Source organism: Phoxinus phoxinus, assembly GCF_949152265.1.
Source record: "Phoxinus phoxinus genome assembly, chromosome: 7".
NCBI lineage: Eukaryota > Metazoa > Chordata > Actinopteri > Cypriniformes > Leuciscidae > Phoxinus > Phoxinus phoxinus.
The window spans coordinates 22575776-22589979 of NC_136882.1; the positions used below are offsets into that span (position 1 = coordinate 22575776).

Sequence of the window (14204 nt, forward strand, 5' to 3'; positions counted from 1 at the left end):
CCAAAATCCAAAGAATTTTTTATTTTATTTATTAGTATTTATTTTCATGACAATTAAGCTGTTCTCAATACTGTTATATATATTATTATTTATGTTTTTTTTTCACTTATGTTAATTAGTATTTAGATAGTTAAAAATGATTTCACAAAAACAAGAATCTAATGAGAATATACACATTTTCAGTAAAAAAAAAAATGTTTTTAGTGTGTTATGTAGCTGTTCTGCAGAGATACAAAGCTCAAAGTGTCAAACCTAAAAATATATTATTTATAAAAGTTGAGGCTCAGCCACGTCTTCCTAAAATGCTTCATTCAAACACGCCCTCACAAATCTACGTCAGTGTGTGGGGGCAGAGTTTCATAACACCACCCAAATGTATACGCAAAGAAAGAAGGTGTAACTTTTATTCTCGTTTTTGATTATTGTTGCCGCCGGCGCCACACACTGTGTTTTTCGTTGTGAAAGCCAAACTACTTTGTTTGGCCTTCCAAAAGAGGACAGAATTAGAAAACACTTTTCCGTGTTGTACAACTAACATTTCGGAGGATTGTATCCAGAACCGGGGAGAGTACAAGGCCGGCTGTGCACAAAGGCTGATTTTAAAAAGTAGGGCAATTCCATCTTTGCAAGTACAGTCTGGTGCTTCTAATTTACAGACACAGCCTGTAAGTATGTTTTCATATTTTAATAATTTGACTATTCAATCGTGAGTTTTGAGCAGTAGAGTAGCGCTTGCTTGCCATTTTTACGATCACAAATGCAGACATTTATGTTTACATAGTGTTCTCACACCCGTAGCGCGGCGAGAGGCGTAAAAAGACAGCGTATAAGTCATCATAATCAGTAATTATGTCCCCAATGAAAATAAAACCTTACCAATCTGATACGATCTGGTCCAGTCACGCAGGCAAAGTTGATCGATCTGCTTGGTCATCTGCATTTTCCGGTTCAGATTTGGGCTCGAATTGATAAGGTAGTAGTACCAACATTATCACCTATCATTATTGCTTTGGGGGCTGATGTTTCAAATATGGTAAGGGACGTGACATTTCTGTTTTTGGGCCAATCACAATGCACTGGATCGCTAGCCAATAAGAGCACACCGCGCTTTTAACGATGAGCTTAGTAAAAATGTACGTGTTTCAGAAAGGCGGGCATAGAGGAGAAACAATAATGTACATTATGTGTAAAATAATGACCTTTTTTAACCTAAATCTGCATAAACACTGCATTAAACCAAATACACAAAATAATGTTCCTTTTAGATCCAACATATGTCCCCTTTAATTGTAATTAATCAATACTTTGTCATGCTACCATATAAAAATCATAATGGTCCTTAAAAAAAGGCTCCGTTATTTTTAAGCAAAATAAAATTTCCTATTTTCCTTTTGATTTGGGGGTGAAATGTGACCTGAACATGATTTTGCACGATTCATTCTTACGATTCATTTTTTAATCACTTCCTTCTCTGTGCGACTAAGGTCAGATTCTGAACAGGAAGCACAGCAGCACCTTGACCAAATGCAGTTAGGTTACTGTAACAAGAACATCCGCGTCTGGAATGACATGACAACTATAATAAAATGCAGACACGTTACCACATCTCATCTCATCATTTACCAAATGAGACAGAGCAACAGAAGCTGAATTTCAGACAATATATACGACTGTTTGGAACTCCAGTGGGATGTTGAGTAAGATGGATTCAGTCTGCTCGCTGTCAATCATTATTATAAATTACAAGCTATTTGACACTCTCCAAGCGCTTCTGTCATTGGTAATTGCAGCATTTTCTGCCCTGAATGAGTATCAAAGAGAATTAATTTAGTACTGTACCGAATACTGGGCAGTAGCTCCGAACGCTCACTAGTCACATACTAATCACTGGACTTGTCAAGATGGTGTAATATTGACACTAACATTGGCCGGAATCAATAAATAAATGCTGTGAAATGAGATATTCACGTACACTGGAGAATATTTCAACAGAAGGAGCTTTTCTGGTGTGCTTATGAACAATGTAGAGAAAGGAGACAGTCTTATTTGCATGAGGAGGACTTGCACAAAGACAGCCTCAAAAGAATGTGGCGAGTGTTCAGTGACAGCATTGTTCCTGTGTCTCCTCTGATCCCCCGCACAGTGTTCAAGCTGAATTACAGCGCCTCAGACAGCGCGGACAAGAATGGAGTTAAGAACAGACTGAAGAAGTTCATCTCCAGACGGCCCTCCATGAAAACGCTACAGGAAAAAGGCCTTATTAAAGGTGAAAGATTTGACATGTGCGCTCCACACATTAATGTGATGCTCATTGCCAACTATCAGTTTCAAAAATCCAACATTTTTTACTAATTCATTTAACAACTCTGCCCAGTTGTAGCCCAGTTAATAGTCATAATTACATGCTACACAATTGCAGGTTACATATTACGTGATGACATACGAATGTGCAATCTTAGGACATTCGTTTATTTTGGCTCCCATATGGTTTCCATATTAAACACAACTGTGACCCAGTTTAAAAAAAAAAGGTAGCAAGACAGTCTTTTTCATTTACACATTATTCCAGTTCAACAAGCAATCCCTGATGCGAATTCTTAAAGACTGTAACTAATTTATTTTATTCATGGCATGCACCAAACATAACATTAAAGGATATTTTAAGCATACTTGGAACTCTCGGATAAAGGTAATGATATCTTTAATTTCTTCTGGTGTCAAAAAGACCCTTTAATGTAGTATCTGTGGGGGTAAATGGTAGATCAAAGAGGACAATATTAAGGGAATGAATAAAACTACTGTGGGATTAACAGAGTAGCGCAGGTGGCTCCTAACACAGCTATCGCTGGCAGAGCTCCAAGGCGAGCTAGCCCGCTAAACAACCGTCTGAAATTAGGAACGTTCCATATTGTACCGATGCTTTTTAATAGTAATTTATGTAGAAATGCCCCTCCTGCCAGATATTTCTCTAGGAAAGTTCTGAATGCGCATTTGTATGCAAAGGTGGCTTGCTTGCAGTCATTTATGCATTTAGCACATCGCCACTTCCCCCCATTCCTCGCGGGTGCCGAAATGAGAGCAGGACATCTTTGATGTTCCAGAAGCCTCTGGGACAACTCGCCCGGTCCTATATGAACTCAAAAAGCCAAATGATGAGGACATTTACACCTCTACGCTTACAACTGTAGTTGTGCTCATTATGGAGCATTCTGATCTTTGAAATATGACTGCCCCAAAACATTTCACTATGCATTTCATCTGTGAAATTCCTGGGTCACACTTTACATTATATTGCTCGTATATATTGCACCTCGTAATCTGCAATTAGTTTCGAAGCAGCTTGTAATTACTCATTGCTATTATCTGCAGCTGTCAATAATTTATTTTTTTAAACATCTAATTAATTACATGATATGCTGATTAATTAAGCACAGATACTTTTTAGATATTTATTGAAAAAGCCCCAAAATTAAGATAATTTAAGACATTGTGGTGGCAGGCGAGTAAATAATTGAAAAGACAATGCAAAGTCAATATATTGTGAGTCTTGCACAATGAGTGAGTGACACAATTTTAAGATGCCAAGTTAAATTTAATGCATTATTTTTCATAATTAATTGTGCCAAATTAACACATTAAATTGACAGTTCTAATAATAATAATTAATAATAATAATGCTGTTGTTGTTTTTCAAATAGTACTAAATAAATACATTGAATCTATATATCTATTGTTACTATCATAATTAAAAATAACATTAATTATAATGATTATTGTAAATGTTACTTTATTAATAATGTTAAATTTATTATTGTATTTATATTATTATTATTATTATAAATAATAATAATTACATTAATTATGTTATTAATTATTCGTTTAGTTAGTTATGTTCGTTTTTTTTTTTTTTTTTCAAGTTTTGGTTCCTTTCCACGGTCACCTCTGTCGTCTTTGGCTTTTGGCTTGCTTAGTTGTGGACACTTAATATTTAACAATATTATTGATCTGCCTGCATTGACACCATTGTATGAGAACTGAACTGAGATGGACGATGGCATCACTGTTTTCTCCAGAGCGGCTGTATTGATAAATTAACTAATATTTTTTTAATACATAACATCAATTAACCATCACTGAACTTACTTAAGCCAAATCACTATATACATAAAGGTGACTTTATTGATAACAGTAATGATAGTTTTTATATTAATATATGAACACCTGTGACATGGACACTGTAATACAAAGTGCAAAATCCTACTTTAGCATTATACTGTACATTTGTAAATATTCTCTCACTGACACATTTTTCCATAGACCGAGTGTTTGGATGTCACATGTTGACCCTGTGCGAGAGAGAAAGGACCACTGTGCCCAGATTTGTCAAGTTGTGTGTGGACGAAGTAGAAAAACGAGGTATGGCTCAAAAAAATGATCCTTAAAAACAAAAAAAATGGATGTTGTTTTTATCACATGCCTGGCTGACTAACAGACAGATGTCTTTACCCCGTCCTCACAGGCCTGGAGGCTGATGGGATATACAGGGTGAGTGGCAATTTGGCAGTTATCCAGAAACTACGCTTCCTAGTTGACCAAGGTGAGTTTAATTCTGTAATTATCTATTATCAGTGCTTGGTTTAAGGCCAACAGTTGCATCAGTGTTCATCTAAATGACATATTATTGTTTTAGTTCTAAAGGCTTAGCTGAAAGGTATGAATTAGTTAGTTTGTAATAGGCACCACAAATTGTTTGATAAGGATTTTCAGTGTGGTTTGATATGCAGTGAAATGCAGGCAGGACAATGTGCTCGACTCTCAAGGGGCGTATTAACATTGACATAATGATTAGCATTTTTTAATTTCCTCATCAAACGACTGTTGTTTTAATTCTCTCTGTTGGCTTCTCTGACTCTGTCTCTCTGTTTCCCCAGAGGAGGAGCTTGACTTGGGCGACAGCCAATGGGAGGACATCCATGTCATCACCGGAGCGCTAAAGATGTTTTTCCGTGAACTGCCAGAGCCCCTGTTTCCCTTTCGCTTTTTTGACTTGTTTGTGGAAGCCATTAGTAAGTAGTGAAATCGATACGATCAAATCAGTGTTATTGTTATAAATATTTGGGATTAGAACCTTAAAATGTATTACAAGGAATGATTAATTACCTTTCCCAGACTTCAGAATACTCAAAATGTGCTCAAGCATTCCACGGCAACATCAAGTTATATCTTATTCATGGTTTACAGCTTAGTTCCTCCTAACTGTAATTTAGCCACGGATGGCTAAACCGCTCGCCACTCTTGGGTTGAGTTGTGTTATTTGGGATTGACCCTCTTAGACGCATTCTTGCAGATCTGTCAGCCAAAAGGGGTCGCTCTTTGACAGGGAGGTGCTGAGATCATTCAAACTCCCTGTTTGGGGAATGGGGGAATTTCTCAGGCCAGAGGGCAAAGTCAGGGCCTGTGGTCCAGACAGAAACTGTCACCAGATCGGCCTTAGTGTCACGTGTAACCTCCCTCCAGCAGCACAGAGCAAACTCTGGGCCTCATCTCGAGCGTCCAGCTGACGCCAGTGTGTTTCTCTTGGGCAATCTACCTTCTGGAAGGCACGTACCTTCTGAAATATATGTATGTACCTTTGTGCTTGAAACAACATTTGTCCTGCACTTTTGTTTTACGACTTGTTCGCTTTCTGACGCCCTGTTAGTTTTAAAACAAACACTTTCAGATTAGTGGCCGTGTGAACTACAGAGTGGCGATAAACTATGTACTAAGCCGTATATGGGCATGTAAATAGAGAGTAAGTATAGAGCAAATAGAGATTTCAGAACATTGTAGGAACAATTGCAGCTTTATGGTCCTAAACACTGTGAACAGGAATGACGGAAGATCAGTTTAGAGCACACTCAACCCCCCTTTCTAATAAATATATAAAATAGCTACTGTATATATTTTCATGTATAAAGACTTGCACTACCGTTCAAACGTTTAGGGGCAGTATTTTAAAAAAAAGAAGAAGAAATTAATACTTTTACTCAGCAAAGAGACATTATTTGATCAAAAGTATCGGATGTTTATAAGATCTCTATTTCAAATAAATTGTTTTCCTTTCTATCCATCAAAGAATCCTGAAAAAAGTATCACATTTTCCACAATCATATTAAGCTGCGCAACTGTTTTCAACACTGATAATAATCAGAAATGTTTCTAGAGCAGCAAATCAGCATATTAGACTGATTTCTGAAGGATCATGTGACTCTAAAGACTGGAGTAATGATGCTGAAAATTCAGCTTTGCCATCACAGGAGTAAATTAAATTCTAAAATATATTAAAATGAGAAAAAACATTATTTTAAATTGTAATAATATTACTGATCTTACTATATATTTTGTTATTAAATAAATGCAGCCTTGGTGAGCATATGTGACTTCTTTCAAAAACAATCTATCTTCACAATATTTTTTCGAAAATCATTTTCTCAAAATTTTAGACTTCAAAACGTTCCCTTGTGGCCCCATGGGGGGCATGGTTTAGGATACACAGCAAATTTAAAGCATACCTTTTGGAAGGTAACCCATTTAGATCTCACCTCCAAATTGAATGTATATATTATTTTTTTTGCACTGTCAGCATGACCAATCGGAATCCCAGAAATCATGATTGTTTTCACACAGGTTTCCAGAATTCCCCGTCAATGTTTTGTTAGTGCTACAGACTCACTACTGTATGTCTACGCTGTTTAGGGAAATCAACCTATAAACGGCATACTTGTTTTATTTTAGCATTGTAGTTTGGTTTTCACAAGTTTGTTTAAATCAATGAATATTTGATATTCTCAGAACCTTGATCTAAGGACTAAAAGGCCAGTGCGCTCACTGTAATAAGCGCAGGGCTATCATTATTAGCACTGCATCTTATAATATCCCCACTGGAAGGAGATATGCGTGAGACAGAATGGGAACAGGCCTGGGGTGATGTTGTAATTTGCTAATAAATATTTACTCGCGCCGCATGTAGGCCAGAGCACCGCAAACTGTTTGTATCCAATTAATCAGAAGATGAGCCTGATCACTTACAGATAGTGTTTAGACAACTAATTATTACTGTAAAAGGTCCCTAATAGCAGGAGGTATAATTAGTTCAACCTGCAACATGTCTCACCAAATCAGAGTATGCGGTAATACCATTTACTGTACTAGTCGTGCTGTATACTGTGAATAGGTTAAAAAAAATCATTAGTGTAACCTAATTTAAATGTACTTTTTTTACTGGATTGCAATGAGTTAATTTATATATTACAATAACCTTCTATTCCTTGTACTGTATGACAAGTGAACCAGAAGTAACATTGACGTATTGTGATCTCTTTTTGCAGAAAATAAAAAACAAGAAGGTAAGGTCCTTGCACACTGAGTCTGAAATTTTCATATGCGTTTTTAGGTATTTGTGATTCGGTGGCTCTGAATTGTCAAAACACCATTCAAAATGCTTACTACAGATGCGAAAACGCAGAAAATCGAACCCGATCCGTATTTTTTTATGACGGACGAAAGTTTCGGAGGCAGTGTGTAAATGTGATTGACTTAACGTGAGGTCGTATTTATTTTTTAACGTGCAAAAATTTCAGATGCGAATTTTGGACTCAATGTGCAAGGGCCTTTACAGTTAAATAATAATTAATTATATATAGATATATATAAATGCAAAAAAAGTATATATATATATATGTGTGTGTGTATTAGCTGCCTTTTACAGTATGTGAGACAAATCTACTACTGTAGAACAGGACTGTTTACACTGTACACTTGGGAAATGTAACTTGCTGGCACCAAGTCTTGATTTCTAGTATGTAGGTTACTAAGCTCCTCCCCTGTCTGTAATATTGGAATGGTTTAATGAAGCTTGCAGCTCGTCTTGCATTTAATTTACTGAAACTGTCCAACAGCCTGTTTCATTGATCTCTCCAGATCACTGACAAGCAATTTCAGTGAATCCTGCTGATATTTGAGTGGCTCAGGTCTTCTGTATTGGTCCATCACTGTCAGAAGAGGACAGCTTCTCTAACCATGGCTGCCCTTTATTTGGGTGGTATTAACTAAAGGTCTCTGGAACGGTACTTTGGACAAGGATCCATTCAATTAGGACAGCTGCCCAATCACAGACTGCTTCTGGAAGTCTTTGTGGAACTCAAACTCATTTAGGCTTATTGGACGTTTGGGCAAATTATTCATATGTAATCTTCAGGCTTAACACCCAACATTTAAACGGCCCCTTCTCTCACGATTTGTGAGAAGCTCTGAGCACATTTCATCTTCTCACTTGCAATGTATGTTTATGCACAATATGTGCTCACTCCCGCAAATCAACATTTGGGCTTCCCAGGGTCCTCAGGTGAACAGTTGGCCTAATTTTCCATTCTTTCACTCAGTGCCTGTTGTGGATGTGGCAGGCACCAGCTCTTGGCTCACGATGGACTAAATCTATTATTCATATTGCCTGGTATCTTAGCGACATTGTCCTGCCACCTGTCCAATAGACAAGCTAGCCTTGTTATACAAAGTGAAGACATACTTGTTGACAAATGGTGGCTTTGTTCTCCGGGCCCACACACACAATCCAACGTTTGTGTAGTAATCTGGAAAGTTCGTTCAGATGGACTGTATCGTTATATCACATTTGAAGATGACCAATTGCATATTTGAAAAAAAAAAAACTAGATGGTAACATTTTCCAGTTTGACGTTTAACATTATTTTATATGAAACGTGCTGAAATAATACCAATCAGAGCTGCGTTAGACAGTACATCTGTCATAACATAATTGTTTGCCTATTCTGATGTTATGCTCTTTCAGCTGACAGTTCAAACTCCAGCCTGTGAATCACAAGTCTTTACATTCTATGCAGCTTTCCTCATTTGTGCAACGTGGCCTCATTGCCATGCAAAGCTAGCATGCAGAAATATTTTCAAACGCATAAATCTCTTCCCAGTCTCTATATTTCATCAAGAAGTTTTTCATGTTTAATAAATTACAGCGCCGATCCTCTAAGACTTTGTTATTCATAAAGCAAAGTATTCAATTGGGATACATTTAAAATCTTAATCATAACCTGCAGGACTATTTGCAGTGTGCTAATATTTGCCTTGACGGGGCTTAAAGAAGCCCGCAGACAAAGCTCGCAGATGGGCTTATCCTGAGAAGCAAAGCTGTACTGCAGTAAAGATGGTCTCATTGTTTGTAATTGGATTATATTCACAGATTTTTGTAACCAAAAGTACATCTATTCTTTACTGTACATCAGCTCTTTTCACAAAACAATGATGCTCTCAGTTTGATTTATAGAGTTTACACTGCAATGGCACATTTGTGCAGCCATGGGTACTTAAAAAATGTTTCATCTGAAATATAATATCAAAAAGTGACATCCTGTTTTGTCATTTAACAACAGAAAAACAAATTCGCCTGCAATTACTAATGATAACGATTGTTTAAAAAAAATTTTTTAGTTCTGTATTAATGCAAAAATGTATGCACAAAAAAAAAGCTAAATGTGCACTATTTTTTTAAATTAGAATATATATATATATTAATCCTTGCACCTTTTGTGTTTTTTTTTTCATATAATTTTGTATTATTAAAATGCATACTAAATTGTAATTGTATTTGTTATATGATATGGTATTATATTATTATATTCGAGTTTTTAAACATAAGTTTGTGTGCCTGTACTTTCACAATAGCTTTATAAAAATAAAATGCATGCATAATGGATTTGATCTAAGAATGCCCACTGCATGCCTTCATCAAAACATGAGTAATCCCCTTTGATCAGAACACTGTAAGTGTAATGCTTACCATGGTGAATTCATGCTGATTTAGGGTGTAGGCATTTTGAACGTGTTTTATATTAATGACACTGTCCCACCATCTGTCCAAAATACAGGACAAGGGACCATCTCCAATATGCTAGCCACCAAAGGCAAAGTAATTAATGACAGCAATAATGCCAGCAATAATGACTAGATTAAATATTTTACAGGCCGACTGCCATGCAGTGTCAAAGCCAAAAGAAAGCTAACGGCCTCCACTGAGATAATGCTTGAAGAGAAAGTCATAAAAAAAGGATATTGCTTAAATAAAGTAATGACTGAATGTTGATATAAACTGTAGTGAGGATTTCTAGTTCATAACACACATTGTTTCACTAATTATGTGGCCTTGACATTAAAAATACTGTTTTAAAACATTATTATTTAGATAATAATCATCATTTGCATGATTGCGAGGCCTAACGTTGTAACTTACTCCATAAACGAAAAGTACAAAACCGTGTCCCTCTGCTAGTGGTACCTAGAGGAGCGGGTCAGAGATTCACTCTCTGTCCTAGAACATGGTCTCTGTCTGTGCTCAATTGACAGACCTGGCATCTGACAGGGGCATCTGCTCGCCGAGCCTGTGCCAGCGCGGTGTATACACGGAGACATCTGCTCCATTAGTGCCCAGGGGGCATCCTGGGCAGTACAGTAGACTGGGGGCATAACTACTGCCAGCTCCCTTCCATAGCACATCCCATGAATAGCATGGTGTAGCTGTTAGCCATCCTCAGTAGGAATAACCAGTGATGCTTTCTTAGAGGGAGGAAGATTTTGCTCTTTTCAAAATGTGTAGACATGCATAATTGATTTACAGCTTTGCAAGTTTCTATTATTATGATATTTAATCAATAGAGTTGCACTAGGCACAGTATCATTTGATGGTGCATTTTTAACCTTAATGGGTAGCTATAATAAAATGCATGCTTTAAAACATCTTTGGTCAGCATTAAAACTTTCTCTCCCATGTGAAAAGTATAATATGAATGTCAACAGTATATTGTAGATGCCTGTATGCATGTTTAAATTGATGGTGTGAGCCAATTTTTGTGAAAACGCCATTTAAAAGAATTTGTAAGCATTCTATATGAATATCTTAAGTATGAAAATATTAATTAATCAAAATGTGTCACAGAATACAATTGTTTGGTGTACTTGATGTACCGTATATGCAAAGGATTCAAAAGTTTGTGGTCAGAAATAATTTTTTAAAATATGACTTTCAAAACAAATAATAAGGACATATTAAATTGATCAAATGTGACCGTAAGGACTTTTAGATTGTTACAAAATATTTCTATTTCAAATAAATGCTGTTGATTTTTTACTTTCTATTTATCAAAGAATAATGAAAATAAATAAGTTTTCACAAAAATATTAAGCTGCACAACTGTTTTACAATGTTGATAATAGTAAGTAATGTTTCTTGAGCCCCAAATCAGCATATTAGATTGATTTCTGGAGGATCATGTGACACTGAAAACTGGAGTAATGACTTAATTGCCATCACAGGAATATATATAGTAAAATAGAAAACCGTTATTTTAAAATTGTATTATTTTTTTACTGTATTTTTATCAAATACATGCAGCCTCTGTAATCATATGAGACTTTTTTCCCCAAAACATTACAAATCTTACCGACCTCAAATTTGTGAATGGTAGTGTATATAAACTTGTGACTTATAATCTTGGAGGTCCGTTAATACTCTTTTAAACAAATCCGTTCCGGTGAAATTTGACCTGAGGGAGTTTGGAGTGCACACAGGTGGCCCCGTAAAAGCTCCATTTCAACATCTGCTCAGGTTCCATAATGATATTGATCAAAAGCATCGATTCAATTATTAAAATACCCTCTAATCCTACAGATTCTTGTCAACAATAAATTACCCTTTTACTTATTTTACCATACAATCTTCTTCACATCAACAGTGTTTGAAATAATACAATCAGCTACATTACTATATCCATCATAATGGATTTAGAGAACTTCAAAGTGTCAAAGGTCAGGTACTGACTGTGATGTAGAACAGTCAGCGCACAGGTTGGTGCCTCTCAGGAGTTTGCCATGAGGTCATCAGCCATCTGACATGTAAAGAGCAGCGGGGTCAGGAGGTCACCGGTTACAGCTTGTGTTACAGCATAACAGCTTTTAATGGACGTGGACTATTGCGGACCATTAGCACCATTCGCATGGGCTTTCATGTCGGAAACTTGAAAACCTGCCTGCAAAACCACGCCATTATAGGGGTGTATACGCTTTGACTTTACAGATGGACAGGACTATTTTTCTAGAACATCTTTAATTTCATCCATCCATGAAATACTGATTGCATAATCAAAATAGTTTTGCTGAGGAGTGTAATAGTGCCAGATAACCGTGCAATTATACGAAATATATTTGCATAGCCTCTTAACTACATAAGGTTATAACTGCATAACACAGTTTGACTAAATGCTGATTGCTCCTTTTTGGCAGCTTAAAAAGGGATTATGTTGTACATACGTTAGAAAGAAAATTAAAACAGACATAATGAACAATTAAACATACCAAAAGTAAGAAGAAATAACCAGATAAATGGACTAATCTATTCGATTACTGTACATATTGGCTGTCTGGTAAGTCAGCATTTTGGAATGGGACACATTCTGCATGTGGCCTTCTCGAGCATGTCTATATAATTAATAGAGAGGGGGATAATGGTCCAGTATTAGGGAAAATTTTGATGTTAGATGAGCTATGTTAATGAAAAAGTGATGGAAAAGACATTAACTTCTCTCTGAACCTAGAGGTTCAAATGAAGGAGCAATACTCGAATCAAAACATTTCATCATCTTTTTCTTGCCAACAGAAATTAAGGAGCCCACACAGAAGGTTCAAGCCATGAAGAAACTGATCCATCAACTCCCCAAACCCAACCACAACACCATGAAACTGCTCTTCCACCACCTGAGGAGGTATGTCTCCATCCATAACACTAAATAGTAGGTCCCACAGGACTTTTTAGGGGCCTCTGAATCATTTTAGGTGGCTGGATACCATCTACGTTGATAGTTTTCTTGTTGAAAGTCACGAGTAAGAAATTTGACACAATAAATTGACCATTTGTGTTCAATTGTGAGATCTTTGTATTTTGCTCTGTGTCGGTTTTAATTATCTGAGCTTTATTGATATCTGTTGATAGCTTCAGAAAGTTTGTGCAAACTTTTCACAAACTTCTGTGGTGTGAAACCTTGCACTCCTTTCACTAATAATTGTCAAGCTCAATAAAAAAATACTTCGTTTCTTTGTACGTCTCAACATATGAGCTCTCATTAGGCATTTCTTTTTTTCTTTTTTGCATGTCTACATTCTGACATTTACATGACACTCTAGCTATCTAATGGCCTAGCTAGGCTTTCTTCGTGAAGGAAATAGTGACAGATTTTCTATATTAAGTAAATAAGGATTTTATTTTCATTTTTGGGTGAATAATCCCTTTGAGGACTATCTACCAAGTTACCAATCACAGGTTGTGTCTGCTCTGCAACACTAACTGACCAAAACCAGGCTAGACTATAAAAGGAACGTACTGTTTTTACCATAAATTACAAAGACATTCTCTTCATTCAGTAGTTTTTTTTCCAGTGAGACCAACAATAATGCCCAATCTGAAAACCTTCTATGAAAGGCCTCACTAAACAGGATGCAACATGAACAGAGGACTTAATATGAACCATAATGTGTGTGTATGTGTGTGTGTGTGTCTGTGTCAACGCTCAAGTCCTTGTCCATGATAGCGCTACTGGCACAGCCAGAAGGCCATATGGCTAGTCTCCATCTCCCAGGAGGGGTGTTCTATCCCACTTTACCCTTCTGCACATTTACCACCCTGCACAGGAGGGCCACAGGACTCATCTCAGATTGATGAGCGCCCCCCTCCTCCCTTCCCCCAATGGAACATGCCCTTTGGCACTAGTGCTAAAGTCTGTTGGGTTGCCCATGCCAGGTCTCCCAATCAGAAAACACTAATGTGTGACTGAGAGAGAGACACTCAATGAACGACAGTCGATTTCTAGACTGGAAACGTGATATTCGGAGAGTCTGAAAATGTGCTGAAGAAAACTAGGTCTGCATTCCATGATATAGCTTGATGATTTTTATTTATTTATTTTATTTATGGTTAACATGCTTCAACACAAACCTACTGCCTCCTCTTCTACAGTATTGGTCATGAGTTTTACAAATGCATGTGCCACAGCTAATGAAAAAAAAAAGTGTATTTATTATGTTACTTTTAAACATTATTCTCAATGTTTAACATTTAATATGGATTATTATTATTATATGTCATCATT

At 36.6% G+C, this 14204-nt stretch overlaps 1 protein-coding gene across 12 annotated transcripts in view; it reads left to right on the plus strand.

Moving 5' to 3' along the window:
• The window catches only part of arhgap15 (Rho GTPase activating protein 15), an 84077-nt gene that overhangs the window by 64523 nt on the left and 5350 nt on the right, over positions 1–14204 (plus strand). For all 12 annotated transcript variants that reach the window (XM_079619881.1, XM_079619890.1, XM_079619885.1 and 9 more), the window contains 5 exons: positions 2144–2266; positions 4318–4416; positions 4520–4597; positions 4932–5066; positions 12719–12824. In XM_079619881.1, coding sequence (XP_079476007.1) covers positions 2144–2266; positions 4318–4416; positions 4520–4597; positions 4932–5066; positions 12719–12824 — 541 coding nt within the window. The remainder of the gene's footprint in view (positions 1–2143; positions 2267–4317; positions 4417–4519; positions 4598–4931; positions 5067–12718; positions 12825–14204) is intronic.